Source organism: Mus caroli, unplaced genomic scaffold (genome assembly GCF_978045245.1).
Source record: "Mus caroli unplaced genomic scaffold, Mus_caroli_1 scaffold_14, whole genome shotgun sequence".
In the NCBI taxonomy this organism is placed as follows: domain Eukaryota; kingdom Metazoa; phylum Chordata; class Mammalia; order Rodentia; family Muridae; genus Mus; species Mus caroli.
The window spans coordinates 34,086,967-34,111,375 of record NW_028227269.1 but is presented as its reverse complement, the minus strand read 5'-3'; the positions used below and the strand labels follow the sequence as shown (position 1 = coordinate 34,111,375).

Sequence of the window (24,409 nt, the reverse complement as noted above, 5' to 3'; positions counted from 1 at the left end):
ACGCTGGACTTTGGGCATAGGTCATTAGTCGTTGTCACACTCTAGTTTGTGAAGTTTCTGAGAAAGGGGAGTACAGTTGTTCAGTAGTATTCTGGTTAGTGATGTCAAAATCCCTGGCTGTCAGCCAGCGAGAAACAGAAACCAAGAGAGGGATTGTCTTTCCTTATGCCTTTCTGTCTCCAAACTAGTAGTCTCCTCAGAGTGACCTAAAGATGTGTACGCAGAAGCACCGAGGGGACTTACAAAGTTACTACCATAACAGAAGCTTGGGATAGAAGGCTAGCTAGCCAAAGTCAAAGAAACAGACAAACTCTGGGCCTGTGTTGAGGGTGGGACCAAGACAATTTCTAATGGACTGAAAATGCAGTGCATGAAGTAAATGGCAGATAATTCATGTGTTGTGGCCCAGTCCCCTGGAAAGATGGAATTGTCATTAACAGGACCAGTTTTAGATGTGACGTCAAGAGATCCTCAGGCAGTGTTGTTAGCTAGCCTTTGAGGCTAGCAGCGTTGAACTTCAGGGGAGATGGCTGCCAGGAGGCACCATGATGGCGCCATGAGCATCGAGAATGTTAGCAGAGTTGTGATTGGATGAATCAGTCAGTCAGTGAAAGTAGCTCAAGAAGGGCAATGGTCCACTGACCAAAGCAATGACGTTATACAAGGTCTAGGTAACCAGGTGGATTCTGCAAAGGGGCCAAGGAAGGTGTATCTGTTTAAGCAGGAGAAGAACTTGATAGTAGAGTTTGTTGTTGGAGAAACTGAATACAGCACAGGGTCCAGGAGATGGGATTGAAGCTGTGTGTCAAGTGGTGCTGAGAAAGGGACTAAAATGAAGTTAGCTGTTGAGCTCAGGTACTCACCACCACTCCTGGGTTATTCAGTGTTGGGGACTGAACCCGGTGCTTGGTACACGGTAGACAGCTACTCTATCCACCATGCTTCATCACTGGACACTAATGATAGGATTGAACATAAAGTCATTGAAAAGAGCTGTTCTCTCCCCAGCCTACTTTTATTTAAAACAACCATGTCCAGTGTTACTTACAAGTATGTAAGGACTATGTCCCCATTATTTGCTTTGCTGAATGTCCAGTGCAACCCTAGCATTAGTTATTGAGAGGCAGCTATGCTTCTCACCGATGTGGTACCGAGCATTAGTTACTAAATGCAGAAGTCAGCATGGGCTGTTCTTCCAGTAACCTTACCTCTTTTTTGTAACTGCTGCCCTGAAAAAAAAAATGGGGTGGGACTTTGTTGGCAGCTGTGGTTACCATTTCAAATAATTGACCCTGGAAAATGGTTAAGTCATTAAGCCTTTCTTTCCCCTTTTATATAATTTCATTACAGGCATCAAATGCTTTGTTTCATTGTGTATCCTAAGCAAAAACAATGGTCCTGTAGAGAACCCCCAAGATATGTGCAAAAGCACTTCAGTTTTGTGTCACTCGTGGAATCCTAATGAAACACAAACTGGGGTTTTGGCTTCATGCTGAATGCCTGGCTATTTATCAATATTTGGGTTATTCATGGGCTTTTCACGTCTTTAGCCTGGTGTTCTATCTTATAAGTATGTCGGTGTGCTTGATCTTTGAAATCACAAGTTCATGATAGAATGCCTGAAGCCTTAGGGGAGGGAGGGCGGTTGGAGGCCTTTGTTTATTTAAAAGTCACGTTCTGGATGATACTGTCCATAGTACTGTCCTTCGGTCAGAATAGTATCTTAAGGTTTATTGCCTGCTACTAAACCAGAAGTACTACTACTACTTGTTTGAGACAGGGCCTCACTGTGTAACTCTGGCTGACCTGAACTTGATGTATAGAGTGGTTGGACTCAGACTCATAGAAATCTGCCTGCCATTGCCTCCCGAGTGCTGCTGGCACTGCAGATGTGTGTCACAACACCAGGCTGGCTGGCCTGCCTCATTTTCTCCCTTTATTTGTATTTATTTTATTTTTTGTTTGTGTGTGTGTGTGTGTGTGTGTGTGTGCATGTATGTTGTGTCCGGCCAGCAGATCACAGCCTGGGTTCTAGCCTGGAAAGGCATTTTGGAAACCTGGAAGAGAAGAGGGGCTAGGCGGCGAGAGAAAGAAATGTAGCTAAGACAGCATTCTGATCAAAGCTCAATTTTACTTTTTAGACACTCAGTTATAAAGGAAGGGGGAGGGAACCCGATTTCCCGCCAAACAATCTCAGGATCCAGTAGCAGGACGAACATGTGTGTGCCTCCAAGCAGTAAAGCGACAGGGTCCAGCAGAGGGCGTGGCAGAACGAATGAGCAGGAAACTCCACCCTTGAGCAAGCAGGTTCCAGGGTGGGGGAAGGGAAACCACACATGTATGCCTGCCTGAGTGTATGTATGTATAGCTCATGTGTGCAGGCGTCTGTGGAAGCCAGAACAGGATGCCTGCTCCCTTAGAACTGGAGTTATAGAGGATGTGAGCCAGCATGTTGATGCCAGAAATCGAACCTGGCCCCTCTGAAAGAACAGCAAGTTCATTTAACCAATGACCAATGTGTCACTAGGGATGAGTCTTGAGGTTCTAAAAGCCCTGGCTATTCTCACACAGCTCCTACTTTTTGTTTTTAAGTATTTAAAATGTAATTTTTTTTTTAATTGTCTAGGTATTTTGCCTATATGTATGTCTGTATACCATGTGCATGTCTGATGTCTGACGAAGTCAGAAGAGGGCATTGGGTTCTCTAAGGATGGTTCTGACCCTCCATGTGGGGTACTGGAACCAAATCTGGGTCTTCTGCAAGAGCAACAAATTTCTTTAACCACTAAGCCATCTCTTCCCTCCTCCCGACTCCCTCCATCTTTTGAGACAGGCCTTTCTTTGGTAACCATGGCTGACTTGGAATTCAATATGTAGACCAGGCTGGCATCAAGTATATGTTGCTTACCTTGCCTCTGTCTCCTAAATTCTGGGATTACCTGTACCTACTTATTCATTTCGTTTTTGAACAGTGTACTGGCTGGTTTTGTGTCAACTTGACACACCTGGAGTTATCACAGAGAAAGGAGCTTCAGTTGAGGAAATGCCTCCATGAGATCCAACTGTAAGGCATTTTCTCAATTAGTGATCAAGGGGGAAAGGCCCCTTGTGGGTGAGACCATCTCTGGGCTGGTAGTCTTGGGTTCTATAAGAGAGCAGGCTGAGCAAGCCAGAGCAAGCAAGCCAGTAAAGAACATCCCTCCATGGCCTCTGCATCAACTCCTGCTTTCTTACCTGCTTGAGTTCCAGTCCTGACTTCCTTTGGTGATGAACAGCAATGTGGAAATATAAGCTGAATAAACCCTTTCCTCCCCAACTTGCTTCTTGGTCATGATGTTTTGTCCAGGAATAGAAACCTCTACTAAGACAAACAGTGTGGATATTTGATGAAACAATAAAATTTTATGTGTTGTATATACAAAGAACCATCTGGTACATGGCTGGTCTGAGATTCTTTCCCTGAAATAATGTATAGATTGGAGAATAAGCATCTCCCAGAACATTCATGAGGAACAGTAGGAATCCTTCACCCAGCAGTTTGTACTGACCACCTCTTCTGCTCTAAGTATTTAGCCAAGTGCCTGGAATATAAAATCAACACACGTATTTACCGCAGGCACCTGAGGTGTGTACGCTCCTCTAAAGAAGACAGAGATGACTGTGGCTAGAGAGTGGTAGTTAATGACTCCCCTCCAGACTGTTCACATCTTGAAACTTAAGACCAGAGGAGTACAGACTTAAAATAAGGTAGGAACGATGCCAGCATGGGAATGAGCTAACTGTCCTGGATTCAAAAGACTTTAATCATCATATGAGTGTCTATGGTGGTTTGAATGAAGATGACTCCTGTATTTGAACATCTGGTCCCCAGCTGGTGGAACTGCTTGGTAAGGATTAGGAGGTGTGGCCTAGTTGGAGGAACTGAGCCATTGTGGGGTGAGCATCGAGGTTCCAAAAGTCCTGACTATTCTCAGTTATCATACACTTTCTCTCTACCTCCTACTTGCTAATAAGGATGTAAGCTCTCAGCTGCTACTCTAGTGCCATGCTTGCCTGTCTGCTGTCCTTCCCATCACTGTTCACAGATTCACCCTCTGACAATGTAAGCCCTCCATAGATAAGTTACCTTGGTCATAGTGTCTCATTATAGCAATAGATAAGTAACTATGAGTTACTTTTGTTACTGTGTATCTTAGTCCATTTTATGTTGCCATGACAGACTGGATAACTACTAAAGAAAAGGTTTTACTCACAATTCCTGTAGGGTGAAAAGTTCGAATCTAGGGGCTGACACTTCACTGTATCATTGTATGGAGATAGGTCTCACATGGAACAAGAGCAGTGTGCCACTCTGGTCCTTGTCATCATCAAGAGCTGACTGAACCTGATGCCTTCAGAGGCCCTATTTTCAGTTAGGTTTTTTGGACCGTCACTGTCGCGCTGTTCTTTGGCCTGTGCTGTCCTGAGCCTTAGCTGAGAACGCCTATGTCCCTTCATGGTGTAATGGCCGAGTCACAGCTTAGTCCTCTGGGGATTTACCCAGGGGAAGCTACGCTCGATTTGGACACTTGCATAATCTTGCTGTTGTGTGCCTTTTCCATCACAGCTCTTTTGACTCCCTCTTAAAGCTCTTTTTATATATCAAGTTCTCTTTGTTTCAAAGAGAAAACAGGAAAGGCTGGTGCTTCCTGCTCATAAAAACACAACTCTCAAGGAGTTAACAGGACTATAATCTGTTTTTATCGTCATTCTGCTTCCCAGAGGAAGGAAACTATTTGTCATAGGTCTAAATTTATTTTCTATTACAATTGCTCTCATAAGAAAACTGTTATTATTCTTCAACAAAAGAATCTTTGCAGATGCTTTGTCTACCAAGGCATAGTGACAGGCTTAGATATTTTAATTATGCAGCTGGAATTAATTTCATTTGAAACCGTAATTTTTAGATTACTAACTTGGGACATATAGTCTCATTATCCTGAAAATTGTAAGCCAATGGTAACAGTTAATTATTACTGCTGAGAACTAAGTTTTTTCATTATTGAAAAAGACTCTTTTTTAGTAAAAGTTAAACGTGATAATCCTATCTTATAGGTGCACTAAATATCTTTAGGTATTTATTTGTATTATTATTTTATTATAGTATTAGTCATTAAATTATATAAATATATTTGGATATAATTGAAACATTAATTGTGATTCTTTGGCAGATTTCAATTATATGTTACAAATATCAGATGCATGCAAGCATATACATTGTTTTCAAATCATTTAAAAGACTTTAATTTATCTGGGGGTTTTGTTTTGTTTTGTTTTTTTTTTAAAGATTTACTTTTGTTTTTAGTTATATGTATGTGTAAGTATCTGACTTTACATTTGTGCAAATTCACAGAGAGTTTATGGAGGCCAGAAATTTTTGGATCCCTGGGCCTGTTGTGAGCTGCTGATATGGGTGCTGGAAACTGAACTTGCGTCCTCTGTGAGAGCAGCATTGACTTAACTGCTGAGCCATCTCTTCAGCCTCTTTTTAAAAACAGCTTTATTTATTTTTACTTTATATGTATGAGTGTTTTGCCTGCATGTGTACATGCATATCCGCTGATGAAGTCCAAAAGAGTGTGTTGAGCCCTTGGGACTAGGGTTACAGAGGGTTGTGAGCTCTTATGTGGGAACCAAACCTGGGTCCTCTGCAAGAACAGCCGGTGCTCTGAACTGCTGAGCCGTCTCTCCAGTCCCTCCTGTTTTGGGTTTTAATCAGATAAAGCTGATTAGTTCAACTAAGTTCAAGTTCATGCAATTTTACTATTTACAGTAATAGATGCAGAATTTGTTTTGCATTAGAGGATTGAGTCTCCATTCCTTTAGGGAATATCCTTTACAAACAATGATGCATATTTGTGTGTTGATGTTGGTGTGTGCATGGGAGGGGCCTTGGGTGGTGTCTCGTGAGGACTGTTCAGGTGTGATGGACCTAGGGATTCATTTGCTTGTTTATCTTTGTGCTGGCAATCTAACTCAGGGCCTTAAACACCCTGGGCAAGCCCGGCCATGGAGCTCTCCGCTGCACCTGGGAAGCGCTTTTTGCTGTACGTTCGAGGAGAGTCAGGAAGCGCTTGCTAGTGGCATTCAAGTGTACACCTCTTGGTCGCAAGCTTTCCTTTTTGCTCCGTGGAAGCCAAATATAGGAAGGAATGTGGATGGTACTTGGTGACTCATAGATGGATCCACAGAAACTATTTGAAAGATTAACGAAAATATTTCCACTGAAGTGTAGGGCTTGGGAGGCAGTAAAAGCTGAGGCTGTATAAGGGAGAATGGTCTAGTTTATAGGGGAAAGAAAAGTGGAAGATATTAGAATTGTTGCCCATATAAGAAAGAGCTAGTGACATTTCATAGTTTACTAACTAGGCGCTCCATGTGCACAGAAGCTAACATGGTAGGGTTCCATGAACTTAGCAGCTAACTGTACAGATTTGTAATAAGCATAAGGCAGTTCCTATTGATGGAGGTTGCAAAGTGCATGGGGCCTCTTTCTTAAGGACAGTGCTATTCACTGAGAGGTAGGGCTCAGAAGGCCTAAAGAGCTCCGGACTTGGGGGGGGGGGTCAGGTGAAGGCTGACTCCATAGAACAGCAGACGTATGACTGTTTGCTCTAGGTCTTCTTGGGTGTCCTTTGTCAGCGAAATTTTGTGGGATCTGCTTAATTTTCAAAATTAATGTGTTTGGAGGGTGCTATTTTTTTCCTTCTTTGAAAAAAAAATGTGTGTCCCCATTGCTTGTCTGCCAGAACCTCCTGGAGCACAGACAAGTTGATTAGTTCAGTATTTCGTGTTTTCTTTAGCTGAGGACGGCCTCCAACTCCTGATCTCCAACCTCCTCTACATCGGAAGTCCTGGGATTCTAAGTGTGTGTCACTGTGTACCACTACAGCCCTGCTCTTGCTTTAGCCCATGTGTCTCTTCCCGATCTCTATTTTTAAATTAAAATTTAAAATTACATTTATTTCTTGGGTATGGGCATTTGTGTGGCTATGCATGTGTGGCGGTCAGAGGACAACTTGTGGTTCTTGGTTCTCGCCTTCCGCTGCATGGCTCCCAGGGATTGAAACCAGGTTGTCAGCCTGGCAGTCTTCACTCACTACGCTCCCCTGGTCCTCTCCTTTCTTTTGCGTTGATGTATTTGGCTCCTTTTCAAGTCTATGCCTGTAAACTATGACTCCCCAAGTCACTTTTACTTATTTTTTAAATCCCTTTAGTTAATTTTTATTTTTTAGCGGCCCTGGAACTCACAGTGTAGACCAGGCTGCAGAGCTCTGTCTGCCCCTGCCTCTAGAATGCTGGAATTAAAGGCGTGCGCCAACCATGCCCTTCTTTAGATAATGTAAATGGCTCGCTCTGTTGCAACTGGTTCTTGGGAGCCCTAGTAATGTGTGTCTTTCTCTTAGATTTCCTCTTTCTAAGGTGTTTTGAGAATTTTGATTGATCACAGTTAAGCTTGTCATTTTAAAACCTGGGACTGGTTTGGGAGTTGGGACTTGTATATCTCCCATGAGTCATTTTAGTTTCCTTATCTGAGGTTTTTTTCCCCTCAACCCTCGGTCATTACAGCTGGTGGTCAGCTTTCATTTGAATTGCTTGGCCTGCAGATTCTGGGTGTGGGGATTCAGTGTCCAGAAGACTTGATGTTTCTTTTTCTCAGATAGCTTTTGGGGATATTCAGAAATGTCTGCAGTCTACCACAGCACTTTACTGTGAGAAAAGAGCTTTCTGGAGTTCCCGCTGTGCGTGGGTCTCAGTTCCACTTCCCAGTTCTGCTTGGGCTAAAACCAGAGTCTCCTTCAGATTGGGCTCTTGTGAGCCTCCTGCTTCAGTCAGCTGTACTCCAGCTCGGCCTGGACAGTGAAGCCTTTCTGTTCTCCTTGCATTGTGGGGCAGGGAGGGGAGGAGGAGGCTGTGGGATTTCCTGTAGTTTCTCTGAGTGTACTAAAACCTTCTTCATTTGTTTAAAACATATTTGAGCAGGAAGAACTGTTGCTTGATTTTAATGAGTTGATCAGTGCACTGGCATATGTTTATATGTGTGAGTGGGCTCAAGTACCACTGTGGTAGGAGGACTTTTGGGAGCAGTTTTCTCCCTTCATCATGACTCCCTGGGGAGTCTAGGGATTAAACTCAGGCTTGAGCAGGTATGAGCTTTTAACTGCTGAGCCAACTCCTGCACCTACCTTTACCTCTAAAAATGTTTTAATTTATTTTTCAAATGTTTTGCCTGTATACCACATATGCATGTGTGTCTGTATACCACATATACATGCTAGGTGCTCCTAGAAGTGGGCATTGAAGATCTCCTGGAACTGGACTTACAGATGCTTGCCATCTGTCATGTGGATACTGGAGAATCAAACCCGGGTCCTCCGGAAGAGCAGCAATTGCTCTGAAAGAGGGAGTCATCTCTCCATCCCCCATGCCTTTCTTGTTTTTCAAAGGTGGTGTCTTATAATGTAGGTCTGCCTGCTAGCTTAGTACTTGGTATGTAGTCCAGGTTGGTCTTGAACTCTTGGAAATCCTCCTGCCTCAGCCCCTAAATGGCCATCATGCCCAGCTAGGAATAATTCATGATACTTCAGAGCCACCTGGGGTAAACCAAGTAAGGCCTGTCCTCAAAGAGGCTGTGTACTAACCTTGGACTCTAATGAGTCTGGAATCGGATTCAGTCTATTCCTGTTATTCTAACCAGACAACCTTTCAAACTGTTTCCTGTTTTTAACAAAGTGCTACAAGTGTAATGACCTAAAACAACAGGTTGTACCTTGTTCCAGAAGTCAGAAGTCTGGAGCAGGTCTCGGCCATCCTTGCTTGGGAAGGGAAGAATGCTGCCTAGAGTCTGATCCTTGCGTTCCTTGGCATAGGACCTCTCCCTCTGCCTTCAGTGCTAGTGGCATGCCATTGCTAGACCTCTCAGGCTACATTCTGCTTCCCTCAGCGAAGTCGTTTTCAGATTCTGACCTTCCTCTTTTTTTTTTTTTTTCAAAGATTTATTTATTATACATAAGTACACTGTAGCTGTAGCTGTAGTTGTAGCTGTCTTAAGACATGCCAGAAGAGGGCGTCAGGTCTCATTATGGGTGGTTGTTATCCACCATGTGGTTGCTGGGATTTGAACTCAGAACCTTTGGAAGACCAGTCAGTGCTCTTACCCACTGAGCCATCTCGCCAGCCCCCTCCTCCTACCTCTTGCAAGGACTCTGAGACTATTTAAATCTTATTCACATAATTTAGAACCACCCTGTCTTGAGGTTTGTAGTTGAATCCCAGCTTCAGAGTCCCCTTGGTCAATCTGATACCCTCATCTTGTGGACAGCATGGTCAACTCCTGTGGTCATAGGGGGTTGCTTGAGTCTGGGAAGGACATGGGAGTCAGAGACTCAAAAAAAGGAATGCACTTTCTTTAGTGAGCCTATATTTTCTTTGCATTCTTTGCCTTATTGTGTTTACCTACTTTTGTTTTGTTCTGTTTTAATTGTATTTTACTGTGACATACTTTGTAAAAAAAAAAATCTCTTGACATAGTAATTATTTGTCCTCTTGTTAGCTTTCAATCTTTACTGACTTCAAGAGCAAAAGCCAGTAAACTATAGCCAACAAGCTAAATCCATCCCATCGTCTTTGTTACGGCATACTAGCTAAGAGTGGTTTTTCTCTCTCTCTCTAAATTGTTTGAATGGCTGCCTTAGTACAGATGCATGGTGTTTTATTTGTGAGTTCATTACAAAATGATATTTGTTTTAACAGCCTATTTCATTTTTGTGCGTGTATATGTGTGTGTGTGTCCCAACACATGTATAGAGTTTAGAGGACAGTGTGCAGGATTGTAAGAGCTCTCTCTTTCTACTGTATGGGTTCTTGGGATAGAATTGCCCAGCTTGGCAGCAGTCACCCTTACTTGCTGAGTCATCATCTTCTTGGCCTGGATTCACATTTTTAAATAGTAGAGAAAAAAAAAAATCAGAGGAAGGAACATTCTTTGTGATACATGAAAATTGATGTAGAATTCACAGTGTGAAAAGAGGTGTTGATGGTTCCGGTGGCACATGCAATGTCATCCTGCACTTGGGAAGCCAAGACAAGAGAATCCTGACTTTGAGGCTAGCCTGAGCTATCTTACCTTATCTCGGACACTCTGAAACCCTTCCAACAAAGATGAAGCCACCCCTAAACCAATAACAAACAAAGCAAAGCAAAACAGAACAAACAAAATGTTAAACCTTCATCCAAACAAAGCCAATAAGACAGAAAAAAACATGGGGCAGGTTTCAACACAGCTCTGGTCATTCCATCTGTACCGTGTGTCTCAGGCCAGTGTACAATATTGGAATAGGTCGTGGCAGGGGCTTAAGTGACAAGAACAATTTCTGACTTCTGTTTTTAAGTCTTGAACTTACTATTTAAATTTAAAGTTTATTAACTTAATACTTTAAGAATATTTAGGACCTAGCAAACACAGGAGTGGATGCTCACAGTCAGCTATTGGATGTATCACAGGGCTCCCAATGGAGAAGCTAGAGAAAGTACCCAAGGAGCTAAAGGGATCTGCAACCCTATAGTTGGAACAACATGATGAACTAACCAGTACCCCGGAGCTCTTGTCTCTAGCTGCATTTGTATCGAAAGATGGCCTAGTCAGCCATCACTGGAAAGAGAGGCCCATTGGACTTGCAAACTTTATATGCCCCAATATAGGGGAATGCCAGGGCCAAAAGAATGGGAATGGGTGGGTAGGGAAGTGGGGGGCGCTATGGGGGACTTTTGGGATAGCATTGGAAATGTAATTGAGGAAAATATGTAATAAAAATATTAAAAATTAAAAAATAAATAAATAAATAAGGCTGCTATAAAAAAAAGAATATTTAACTTTTAACATTCCTAATGTTTAAGAATTCTATTAATGGCTGGGCGTGGTGGCACACGCCTTTAATCCCAGCACTCCGGAGGCAGAGGCAGGCGGATTTCTGAGTTCGAGGCCAGCCTGGTCTACAAAGTGAGTTCCAGGACAGCCAGGGCTATATAGAGAAACCCTGTTTTGAAAACCAAAAAAAAAAAAAAAAAAAAAAAAAAAAGACTCCCATTAATGTTGGGAGGATTTGGCATGATCTTGGATGAACTCTTTAAAGATGTGTATGTGCTACGTGTATGCTACCCAGTGTGCATGTGGAGACCAGAGGACAGCTACCCGAGAAGGACTTTTTATGTTAAGGGAAATGCAGATTGAAGATCTTGTCTCGTGACTTTACCTGAATTAGTAAATGAGCCTCTCTCGTCCAGAATTTGATGTTAGCGGATGGGATGTGTAATCTGTGTTACCATGGACACAGGGTGCCATGGTTCTCAGTTGTTTGGTTAGATACTGCATTAAGGGTATTTTGAACTGTAGCCAGCATTTAGAATCAGTTGATTAAGCGAATCAGACTATCCTCTATAGTGTGGGTAAGAAGCCTTTACCTCCACTGATGTTTCCTAAGGAAAAGGGGTGCTGCTCAGTTTCCAGTGTTGGGTCCTTGTTGTGTGTGGCCAGCGCTTTAAAATTTCTCTTGTCTGAGCTTCATTTTCTTGTGTGTGTGTGTGTGTGTGTATGAGAAAACCAACACAAAGTATGCACATATATACATATGCATATATATGTATACACACACACAGACATATATATATATATATATATACATATATACACACATATATACACACATATATACACACACACATATGCATACTTTGTGTTGGTTCTGTTTCTAGAGACCACTAATTGCTGCAGTTAGCTACTCTGATGTGTGTACTTGTGGAGCATCCTCTGTGCCTGTACCAAGATTACTGTGGTGATGCAAGGCCAGGCAGAGGTGAGGCCCTTCTTCACACCCCCCTCAGGCTCCTTTTACTGGTTGTGAAAGGGAATGTGACACATTTAGGTGTTACAGAGTCAGATATAAGCTCACCTGTGAAGGGACAGAATTCGTTTTCTCAGCTCACCACTATTTAAACTTCAGAGGAGATTCTAAGGAGACAATGAAGCAGAACTCACAAGGAGCAGCTGAGGAAGGGAGTGGTTTGTTTTTGGTGTATGAGCTGCTGTGGCAGTGTCACCTGAAACTAGCTCTGTGGTCCCACAGATGGCTTCTTTTATTATTTCCCTCCCATGTTTTGGCTCTTTGACCAAGATTCAAAAAAGAAAATGCTTTGGGTAAAAATAGAAACAGATGCACAATATTTAGCAGTTTTGTTTATATCTCTATATATGTAAATAACTTTTTAAATCAGTGCATATTGCTTTGCACATAAACAGTGGTGCATTTGAGCAAGGGAAAAAAAATCAAATAGTAATTTATATGTTTCTAAACAGAGGCCTGTCAGTAGTGTGATGCTAGAAAAATCTAGTTTTGAATTTTGTTTTTTTCCAAACTGGGCATTACACTACCTCATTACTCCCGGAGATGGTTGGCCACATGTGTACTGAAGGCACTCGGAACTATTCTGTTCTATAAACCCTCTTCCACCCCTTTCTGAAACTGTAAGCTATCTATATCTTCTAGGGCTCATTATAATTCCTATGTGGTTTACCATTTATTTTATTTTATTTTTTTAAAGAATAATTATATCTTTGCGTTTTGTAAGCTCTGTCTTACACACAGGCATACTAGCTCTTTAGGTAGTGTTTGATAAACTTGTAAATACAATGACTGGAATAGAACATGATTTCTCCTTGCTCAGCTGCCATTTCATTTCAAATAGCAACCTCTCCTACTCTGTTTTAATCTTGATGGCTTTAATGGTCTCTTGCACGTCTACGGTTTTACAGACTGGAAACAATTTTCAAATGTTCGCCAGGGCTCAGGCCCTGATAAGTTCCAAGGATACCTAGAGCTTAGAGCCTCGGAGAGCTTACATCCGAATTGCCTTTTGCTCCTGGAGAGGCAGATAGGGCAACAGGTTGTAGTACAAGGAAAGAAACCATAGCTTCACATTTGAGGAACAGAGCTTGTTAGGGGAGGGAGGATTGGCGCAGCCTTTTGGGGAGCAGGAGGACAGAGGGGGCTGCAGGCCGACTGGGTTGTAAAGCAAAAGGTAATTTTCATATGAGCGCATCAGAATGATAGACTGAGGTGTGCTGCTGCCTAGCTTTACATAATGCTGTTACTGGGCTAGCTCATGCTCCGTGTAGGCGTCAGAATCCACATGACCTCTGAGACTGCATGGTTGCTTTCTGGATTATTGTTAATCTTTTTTTTTTTTTTAACCATAATTGGGGATTACTTTAAATTCATTAAAACAGTCCCAGCAACTGAGCCTTGTGGGTTTCAGTCAGCTTTCTCTAACTATGGGTTTCACATTCATGCATTTAATCAACAGGATCAAAAAAAATGCTTTCATTAGCCAAGATTTTTTTTTTCCTTGTTATTATTCCCCTGACAATTTTGGGTAGCATTGCAAGGCAATTTGCCTCGATATTGCCCTTACTAGTCCAAGTCACCCAGAGGTGGTCTGAAGCTTAAAGGAGGATATCATAAATTATATACAAATACAACACCACTTGAATGTGCTGTCTGTAGCAGGTTCCACAGATGACACCCTGGGGCCCCCAAGGGAGTCTTGCCATTGTAGGAAAGATGCTAAGATGTTAATACCTGATCGGTGCTGGTGCCTTAACGCTGAACCTCTCCCCATCTCTCCACAGCTGGTCAGCCTGCTGCTCATTGGGATTGCTGCTTGGGGCATCGGCTTTGGGCTGATCTCCAGTCTCCGAGTGGTGGGTGTGGTCATTGCTGTGGGCATCTTCCTGTTCCTGATTGCCTTGGTGGGGCTCATTGGAGCTGTAAAACACCACCAGGTGTTGCTATTTTTTGTATCCTTTTAAAAATCAGAATTTTTTTTTTTACTTCAATCAGATAAAGTTCTCATTATCAAGTATGTGATTATGTCTCAATGGTTGCTACTAATTTAATATCATCATTAGGTGATTCCTTGCCCAAAAGCAAATCCTAGAAACGCAATTTAGGAATATCTGTAAAGAAAATGTCCTATGTTTAGTTATCCTCGGCCCTTCCTCATCACACCCTAACCTAACGTGTTCTACAAGTTGGGCACAGATCTAATTTTCTTTTGCAAATTCAGAGTTGAGTTGAGCTTATGCCATGACTTCTAGACCTTCCTTACACATCAATCTTTGGTGGAGAATTCTACAGTGTATTCTCTAGTCCTAGTTTTGAGAAAGCTTATACACTTGTCCCTATTTTTTATTTTGCAGATTTTAGAATTTATATTTCATTTTGGATGTGGGGATTTCAAAATAAAATTATCTTTCTGTCTCTCCTTTCTCCCTCCCTCCCTTTCTTTCTCCCCTCCCCCCCATTTTTTTGTTGTTTTGCTTTGTTTTTGAGACACAGTCTCTGTAGACTAGGCTGACCCAAACTTGGGCGGTCCTCCTGTCTCTGCTTCTTAGGCCATGGGATTACAGGTGTCACCCACTGAGCCTGGTGTATGCAATTATTTATATTTTTCAAAATGAATTTATAGTTATAGTGTATTAGCAAAATAATAAGTATATCACTTTGAACACTTGTTCTAGTTTATAGGTGAATTGCTTTGAGTGTACTTGAAAGTTATGTCAACTCTCCTGCTTTATGCTCTTCCCGAGCATCTGCAATGTCCCTGGCAGAAGGTGAAGGCACTTGCTGCCAAGTTGGATGACCAGAGTTCACTCCCCACCACCTACATAGTGGTAAGAGAGAACTGACTCCTGCAAGATGTCCTATGCATGAACACCGTGGCACGCATGTGCCCTAATGCACGCACATACATACTCATGTGTGCATACCCCCAACCCCACACACATGCACACATACAGTGGATAAATAAGTGTTATAATAAAAAAGTCCTTAACTTGTAACTCTCAGTATATGATCATTCTCCTACTCGTATTTATTGTCCAGTTTTCAGTATCTTGTGCTTGTTTAGCTCTGAATCGGGAGCAGCAGGTAAGTAAAGATTTCTTTTTTTTGTTATTGTTTGTTTTGTTTTTGAGATATAGGGTCTTACTGTGTGGCTCTGACTGTCCTGGAGCTCACTATGTAGACCAGATTGGTCTGAAACTCACTGAGACCCACCTGCCTTGCCTGCTGAGTGCTGGTATCAAAGGCATGCACCACTATGCCCAGCTAAAAGCTTTTATTCGATTCTACTTTATTATGATACCACATAGCATGACTATGAAAATGTTGGGAGAGAGGACTAGAGAATAAAACTATTTCTTCTTGTCAAGAATGCCAGTTTATTCCCTCTCACTGCTGAAGTGGCTGGTGGAAATGATTGCAGGCAAAGATGACATCAGGTCTTGGTAATTTGTATCTGTAAATAAGACAGAACTCTCACTGGGTAAAATTTGCTGTTGTTAAAAGATGGTCCCTGTCTTTCCCCACTGCTGGGCAGTCGCCTGAGGGTCTGTGGTTTCCGTCTATCAACTACTCCTTTCAGAGTCTTAATTTGTAAAGCAAATATGGGTTTCTGTCTAGGAACAACTGAAACTCTGTATTGTTTGTGCCTTTGAACCAAGTCTTGTTTTTAAATTGGTTGTAAAAGCCAAGACCTTTTCATTTGTAGGCTAGCCATAGTACCTTATTTATTTATTTTTTTTAAGATCAAGGGGATAAGCTTTTGAAAGAGTTTAATAGTTTTGAGGCTATTGATTTCCTATGCTCTGCTCCTAGCTGCAGGCTGGCCTCTGTATGTTAGGTAGGGTTGATGATATGTTGTTACACAGGGATACGTTGTTACATAGGGATGATAATACATTGTTATATAGGGATGATGATACATTGTTGTAACTTCTTAGGGTCAGCTGCTGGAAGTCGGATGGAACAATACAGCAAGTGCTCGAAATGACATCCAGAGGAATTTGAACTGCTGTGGCTTCCGGAGCTATAACCCAAATGACACCTGTCCGGCTGTAAGTCCAGAAAGGTTTTCTTTAGTGTTTTACATACAGTTTAATAATGATTAACAGAGAAGTGGCCTTTCTGGTGCTGAATTGTGTTTCAAAATTGTTTGACATACGCCTCTGTTATATTTCTCACATTTGTCACATTTGCTCATCTATGTCCAGAGAGACACATCACATTTATTTATTTATTTATTTAATATTTTTTATTACATATTTTCCTCAATTACATTTCCAATGCTATCCCAAAAGTCCCCCATCCCCTCCCCCCCACTTCCCTACCCACTCATTCCCATTTTTTTGGCCCTGGCGTTCCCCTGTACTGGGGCATATAAAGTTTGTGTGTCCAATGGGCCTCTCTTTCCAGTGATGGCCAACTAGGCCATCTTTTGATACATATGCAGCTAGAGACAAGAGCTCCGGGGTACTGGTTAGTTCATAATGTTGTTCCACCTATAGGGTTGCAGAACCCTTTAGCTCCTTGGGTACTTTCTCTAGCTCTTATTTATTTATTTATTTATTTAGTCTGTAAAAATACACTGTAAAACATTCAACCACCACACAGAGGCCTGTCTCTTGTGTAATTCTAGATTTTTGTCATGCTGATAGTTGACAGTAGCCATCACACCAGAGTCTCAGGAGGCTGAAATGATGTGTCAGCAGAGACTGAAATTCACCCAAGGCTTGCTGTCCTCTGCCTGGCTCGGTGGTTGTCTGTAGACCTTGACTCACTGTAGTTGTAGGATTACAAACCCTGTTGGCTTTAGTGGCAGTCAGCTGGTGTCTCGGTGACCATTAGTTGTCACCATTAAGTAGTATTGCTGTGAAGAGACCCCATGAGTAAGACAACTCTTACAAGAGAAAGTGTTTGATTGGGAGCCTGCTTAAGGTATGAGAGGTTTTCCATTTTCACTGTGGAGGGGAGTAACCTAGCATACAGGCATGTGCTGGAAAAGTAGTTGAGAGCTACATTTGGATCTACAGGCAGATTGTGTGTGTGTGTGTGTGTGTGTGTGTGTGTGTGTGTTGGAGGTGGGGCTGGAGAGAATGAACCGACCCTAGACTTAGCATGGACTTTTGAAACCTCAAAGCTCCATCCCCAGTGACATACTTACTCCAGCAAGACCATACCCACTAATCCTTGTAATCCTTTCAAACAGTTCCACTCCCTGGTAACCAGGCATTTAAATATATGAACCTATGGGGTGACATTCTTATTCAGATCACCACAGCTGGGTATCACTTACAATGCAAGCAAGTTACTGGAGAATCTGTGGTACTAGACCAAAATCTTACACAATGCAATCTAGACATCTACCAATCCTATCCCAGGCTCTAGAAGGGGACAGACTGATGGGTCCTACAGAGCATCTACAGGACTTGACCATCTCAGAAACTTGCACACAGTTTAAAATTTATACCCAAACTGGATGGAGCACTCTAGGCCAGAATTTCGGCTGTGTGTTTGTGAACATACTCTAAAGTAACAAGTCTTTCCTTTTATTGATACAGAGCTGTGCTAAAAGTACCCAGAAGTGCTCCTCGTGTGCCCCTATAATCGGAGAGTATGCTGGAGAGGTTTTGAGATTTGTTGGTGGCATTGGCCTCTTCTTCAGTTTTACAGAGGTATGTAGCTGGACTTTGGCTACTTTGTGGGTTTTTCTTTCTTTGATCCCCCCTTTTTTCATTTTATCCTTCCAACCCCCCAATACTAGATAGGAGAGAAAAATAAAAGAATAGAGGAGAAAGGGGGTGACTTTGGTTTCAGACTTGGGACAAGCAGCTGAGGTGCATTTTTTACATACCAATGTGAACCAGGCCTCCAGGTTCTCCCAGCATCCCTCAGGCCCTGTCATGGCTGATACCCCACCCTCTATGCTGAACTTTGCATCTGAGGGGCTAGGTTCCCCCAGAAGCTCCTCCCTATATAATCCAGAACTTTTTTTTGTCTCCCTCCCTCTTTTCTCCCCTCTCTCCTTCTCCTTCTCCCTTGCCCTCTCCCTGACCTTCTCTCTTCCTCCCTCATTCCCTCCTTCTCCCTTGCCCTCTCCCTGACCTTCTCTTTCCCTCCCTCATTCCCTCCTTCTCCCTCTTCCTCTCCCTCCCTCTCCCTCTCTTTCCCTATCTCTGCCCTTTCTTTGTATCCTCCCATCTGTCTCCTTCTCTCTGGCAACTTCCAGGCCTTATTGTTTGGGACTGGTGAACCTGCCTGAGAGCTTCCCCCCAATGAACCTGCCTTTATACTTTAATTCAGCTCGAATTGGCTCATTTCATCAGAGAAGAATACCTATCAGTGACATTATCATTAGACTGCTTCCTGCTGATCAGGGCATCAAGTTCCTTGGGGCAAGTTTGAACTTTGCCCTCAGGATGTCTAACTTTTTCTTCTTATCGTTTCTTTGTGCACAACTACGTAACAAACCACAACCACAGCAACCAACAACCCACACTGCCTCTAGGGCCCTAGCATTTATATCCCCTCTGTAAAGTCCCTAGAATTTCAGATGTCATATACTCACAGAAACTGTCCTCAGCTGCAGAGCCATGCTTCCCCTGCTAGAGCATGAGGTAAGTCATAGTCAGCTGCTGTGGACAGTCTGAAGCAGCCCCATGTCCCACGCCTGGGATTAAAACTCACACGGAGTTCAGTTTTGTATGACTAGAAGACATAGCATTGTACTTCAGCATCAAACATGATACTCGAAAGGTATCAGTGCTCATCTTCCTTGAGATCATTTTGGTGTGATGGGAGCACCCTTAGCTTAGAATCAGAACGTCTGACAAATTTGGCATGAACTTTATGATGGGGGTGACCTTCTTGATCTGTTTGGACCTGTAGAAATTATAATAAGTGAAATCAGATTAGTGTAGAGTAGCTCTGGACTTTTCTTTCTAGAGTTACACGATAAATTATAGTTAAGTTTTGTATTAAGGAATACATGTTAATATGTTAATTATATAATGTGTTATATATGTTAATATATGTTAACATATAATATATACACTATACTTATTGCTTTTAAGAATTGCCTTTGTTGCCGGATGTTGGTGGTGCATGCCTTTAATCCCAGCACTCAAGAGGCAGAGACTGGTGGATCTCTTGAGTTGAGGCCAGCCTGGTCTAGAGAGGATAGCCTGGGCTATATAGAGAAACTCTGTCTTGGAGAAAAAAGGCTGGTAGCTGAGGAAAACTGGGAGCAGGAGAGATGAGGTGGTCTTTCCCAGAGAAGAGCACACTAATTGATTATCCAATTCCAAATGGGCAGTCCTGAAACATTCACAGAAATAATAGTATATGGATTAAGAAGGTTATATTTAGGATTATATATATATATATATATATATATATATATATATATATATATATATATGTATATGTGTGTGTATATATATATATACACATATACATATATATATATGCATTAACAATTTTTGAGGTTTTTTTTTTTGTTGTTGTTGTTTTTTTTGAGACAGGGTTTCTCTTTTTAGCCTTGGCTGTCCTGGAACTCACTCTGTAGACCAGGCTGGCCTCGAACTCAGAAATCCACCTGCCTCTGCCTCCTGAGTGCTGGGATTAGATTAAAGGTGTGCGCCACCACTGCCCTGCGATGCAGTAACAAAGATGTAAGAAAATGCTATCAATTTAAAGGAGATAATATGGGAGGGTTTGGAGAGAGAAAAGAAGGAAATGAATGTATTATATAATATTAATAAAAGTAAAAATAAAAGAAGTATAAAACTTATTTTACTTTCAACATTGAAAAATGACTGTGAAATTTTCTCCCATTTTCTTATTACTACCTTTCTAAAACCTACAGGTAACTACTGTTATTATTTGTATATGTTTATATTAAGTTAATATGTTTTACTAACAAGTAAATTTTATATATTTTTAAACAAAACCAGAATGCTAATTTTATATTCTGTACTAAATTTACAATACTGAATTGGTAATAAGTATCAAGACAAAATTTTGTTTTTGAGCTGGGGTCTTATTATATAGCCCCTGCTGGTCTTATATTCCCTTTTTCTTAGCCTCTTGGGTACTAGTATTAAAGGTGTGAGCTGCCAACAATTCTGTTTTAACTGAAAAAATTCCATGCATATTACTTTATTTTATGGAAATAATTGTATAACAACATAAAATAGACACACAAAGCTATTTATAAGCAACTTTTAAAGATTTATTTTTAATTATATATATGAATATGTGTCCACGTGTAGTAGGTATGTGCACAGGAGTGTAGATGTCAGGGGAGGCCAGCAGGGGGTGTCAGGACTTATGGCTCTGGAGGAGCAGATGGTTCTGAGTCACTCGACGTGGGAAGCAAACTCCAGTGCTCTAAAGGAGTACCAAGTACTCTCTTTACTGCTGAGCAGTCTCTCTAGCCTTCAGGACATTATTTTTTTTATAATATTTGGGTACCTTTTACTTCTTGACAATATGCTGGTTGGGTCAAGATGTCTGACAGAGGAGCAGAACAGGAAGCAGGGTTGGAAAGTGAGTGCACCTGCTTCCTAATTGTGGCCTCTGGAGCAAGGTATTTAATCTTGCTAGCCCTCACAAGGCTCCTTCAGATCTTCCATCTCAACCTCTAAGAATAACAACAGGCAGCTGCTTCCTGGTGTTATGACTAAAGGAGCCAGTGCGTGTAAAACCTGGAATGCTTTGAGCAGTACTTGGTGTATGGGGGGCTAGTTATTGTTTTGTAGCCATTAGTAAATTTATTAATATATGACATATTATGCCCTATTGGAAAAAAGACAGTGGGTCTTATTGACACATGAAATGTCCATGTCACACTTCTGTTTTAAATAGAAAACAGAAGAATATGAGTCAAATAATTCTTTTAGCAGAATTTGCATGTATAGCTATAGAGGCATAGTAGGCTACTTACAAGAGCAACATATGTCTTTACAAAATTGCAAAAATTCTGTTTTATATGGCTAGAATTTAACCATAAATGGGACCACTTAATCTGTTGTCCATTTAGTTTTCTTTTTTAAAAATGATCTTTCTTCATTGAGTGAGTGTTGGGAGGCAACATGCATGTGCCTTAGTGGGCGTGTCAGGAACACAAGGGCATCCTCTGGGATTTGTTCTCCCATCCCCCCTTATGAATGCTTTCTGAATGGTGAACTCAGGCCATTGGGCTTTGCAACACAGGCTTCACCTTCCAAGCCACTTCACCCCACCTTTTAAAAAGTTAAACTTGTGTATTTACCTGGTGTAGGTGCACTTGTGCCAGAATGCACGTGTGGAGGTCAGAGGACAGCTTTTGGGAGTCTGTTTTTTCCTTTTACCATGCGGGTCCTGGGAATCCATCAAGGAGCTTTGGTCATGAGGTTCTAGCAAGGACCTCCACCTGCTGAGTCAGGCAGATCATATAATTTCTTTTGATGTATAAATATTTACACAGTTGCCTCCTGTGTGTCGAATGCCATTCCCTCCCACCCCACTTTCCCCTTGGGATGCATTTCTAGGTATAAAATAAGGCACAGTATGGGAATAGTCAAGAGATTTTGGTAAGCTGTGGTTGCTGATGCACATCTTTAATCGTAGCACTTTGGAAGCACAGGTGGGTGGTTTGCTCTGAGTTCCAGGCTAGCCTGGTGTACATAGTGAGAGCCTCTCAAACAAACACACACAAACAAAGCAACAATAAATTAAATTCTGTCATCTGAGAAAAATTTACCAACATTTAATTTAATAACTAACTCTAGATATTTTTGTTACTAAAAATATTTGACAGGGCTCAGGGATTAGTAGTGCCTGCTGCTTAGGACATTGTCCCCGAGAGGAGGATTTATGTTCATATCCCAAACTTGGTTCCCAGCACCCAGGTCAGGTGGCTCACAGTCACCTCTAACAGACACCAGTAACAGAGGGCTGCAGTGCCTCTTGGGGGCACTCCTACACAGGTGCGCACACACAAAATTAAAAACAATAGAGACAAATGCAAAAACCATGCGAAGTTCACATTTGGCTGTTTATCAGAATGGAAAAGTTGAGCTTGCTTTTCCAACTTCACAAATCCAGCTGCTTGTGTGGAATGTGCAGTACTCTCTTCTTGCCTGGTAAGCACATCTTATCTCTGCGTCTCTCCCGTGTCCGTGTTGTCTCCTCCTTATCAGCACCACAGTGACTGCACCTTTGAGCCCACCTGGATAACCCCTCCCTAACATAACCACACGTTCAAAGGCCTTTTACCTCGTAAAGAAACATTTGCTGCAGGTTCCAGGCATGGGAAGGAGCACGCAGTCTAACACAGCGTTCAAACTTCAGATTTGTTAGTGCCTGTCCTTTGATTTGCCCGAATCTCGTCTTTGAACAAAAACCAGGCAAAAGGAATTCAGAAGTTTCATTTATTCTGTTCATTGACTAAATCGATTCAGAACTTGTTTGTCCTTCTAATTCCAGATCCTGGGTGTTTGGCTGACCTACAGATACCGGAACCAGAAAGACCCTCGCGCCAACCCGAGTGCTTTCCTTTGACGAGAAGACAAGGAAGCCCTTTCATCTGTTGATCTTGTTTTCTTTCTCTAATCTCAAGTTAAACTAATTTGTTCATATGACAAAGGAAGCAGTATCTGAAAACCATATTATGTCAACGATGGAATTAAATATTTTACTCTTAAGTTTCTCCAGACATTTTTTTTTCTTTCCATTGCTAAAAAAGCAATTGAAGTTCCCCGTATTCCCTGGCCCTCAGTGGTCCCTGTAATCTACTGTTGTTGGTGTCTGGCACTGTCCACCGTGGCCTTTCTTAGCATTTTTACCTGCTGTAAACTGTGTATGGCACCCCTGGGTAGATGATATTGTGAACTCAGATCTTCATCTCACTGTCTAATTACCCAGAGCACTTGGGCTCCCACCCAAGACAGTTGATATTTTAGGAAGAGACTCTGTTGTGTTCAGTTCATCAGGGGAAATCTAAGTTCCTGATACTTTTTGTCTTTTGGAAAAGCTACATTATAGTGCAAAGTGTTAGCACAGAAGTGATAATTTAGTTCTAGTAGTCTGTCAGGATTGCATCCCTGTGTTCTAGAAATAGCTATGTCTTTAGGAAAATGAAGTTTAGTTTTTGACCTTTTTAGTCAAGGGCAAAGGAAGATACCATTTGGGAAATGCTTTGGTGTGTAACATCTTCAGCTCTCAAAATGGGATGAATTTGAGGAAGATAAAGTGTATATCTATATAATCTGATGTAAAAAAAAATACAAAGTTCAAAACACTGTCTATGTAAACAACTTGCAGTCAATACATTGGCCCAGGCCCATGTAACAAATAGATATTTGGTTATCTTTAAAAAGTAACTTTTTTTTTTTCAAGACGGGGTTTCTTTGTGTAGCCTTGGTTGTCCTAGAAATAGCTCTGTGGACCAGGCTGGCCTTGAACTCACAGGGATCCGCCTGCCTCTGCCTCCCAAGTGCTGGGATTAAAGGCACGTGCCACCATCGCCTGTCAAAAAAATAACTTTTTAATGACATTTCTTGGTATTGTGACAGCAAGTTGTCAAATCCAAATATATTTGAATGTACTACCTCCCATAAGTTGAGAGAGAAATGGTGTTTGTGGCTCTGTATATTACATTAAAAAATAAAAGCTGAAAACCTTCCTTTGTATATGGATGTTTAAATCAAAGAAGGTACTAGAAACATTGACAAGGCAAGTAGGCATCTTTCCTTCTGCTTTTACATAGCCTCTTATTATACCTTAAGATGGTGTTTAACCAAGCCTTAGAAATACATCCCCAGCAATGATGTCTTTTGGAAGTTATTCCCAAATCCTTTCTTAAGTTAAAAAAAATTAGTGTGTGTGTGTAAGTCAGAAGACAATTTGTAAGAATTGATTCTCCCCACAATATGGGTCCCAGGGATCCAACTCAGGTCATCAGGTTGGATGGCAAGTCCTGCCACTTCTGAATAACCTGCTGGCCCTCAAATGCTTTATTGAACCATTTCATTGGCTAATGTTATCTGTATAATGAAAAAGGTGTTTTTATTTATTTGAAGAAGCCACTTCTATTTATATGGAGAGAGTATACACACATTCTTTTCCATTAGTGACAGTTAATTTCCTGTCTTGGTTCTGAGTAGAATGTGAAACATTATTGGTGATCCATGGTTTATACCAAGAGGTTGGTGAATGATCAGTGTACAGAGGAATGCACCTTGGGGCATCTGTGTCTCTGCTGCTAGTAAGTCTTACACAGAAGCAGAACTGTGCTGTTTCTAGGGTGTCATGCCGAGCACCATGGCCACCTGGGCAGAACTGCTTATGCTATAAAATGAGAGAAGTGACTCATGAAAGGAGAGTGTTGAAGGCTTGTTTTCTTTCCTGTATTTTTTTCTGTTTATTCAGCTGCAGATGAAAATACCCGATGAGGTTCTAAGGAATCCTAGCATACTCCTCTTGGTACAAAT

General features: G+C 41.7%; 1 protein-coding gene across 1 annotated transcript in view; it reads left to right on the top strand.

Annotated features, from left to right (window-relative positions):
* Tspan13 (tetraspanin 13) overlaps positions 1–23,601 on the top strand; it is a 30,334-nt gene extending 6,733 nt beyond the window's left edge. The window contains exons 2-6 of the mRNA XM_021179193.3: positions 13,724–13,891; positions 14,943–15,023; positions 15,878–15,991; positions 17,495–17,608; positions 22,404–23,601. Of these exons, the coding sequence (XP_021034852.1) occupies positions 13,724–13,891; positions 14,943–15,023; positions 15,878–15,991; positions 17,495–17,608; positions 22,404–22,478 (552 nt within the window). The 3' untranslated portion in view covers positions 22,479–23,601. The remainder of the gene's footprint in view (positions 1–13,723; positions 13,892–14,942; positions 15,024–15,877; positions 15,992–17,494; positions 17,609–22,403) is intronic.
* The last annotated feature ends 808 nt before the right edge of the window (positions 23,602–24,409 follow it).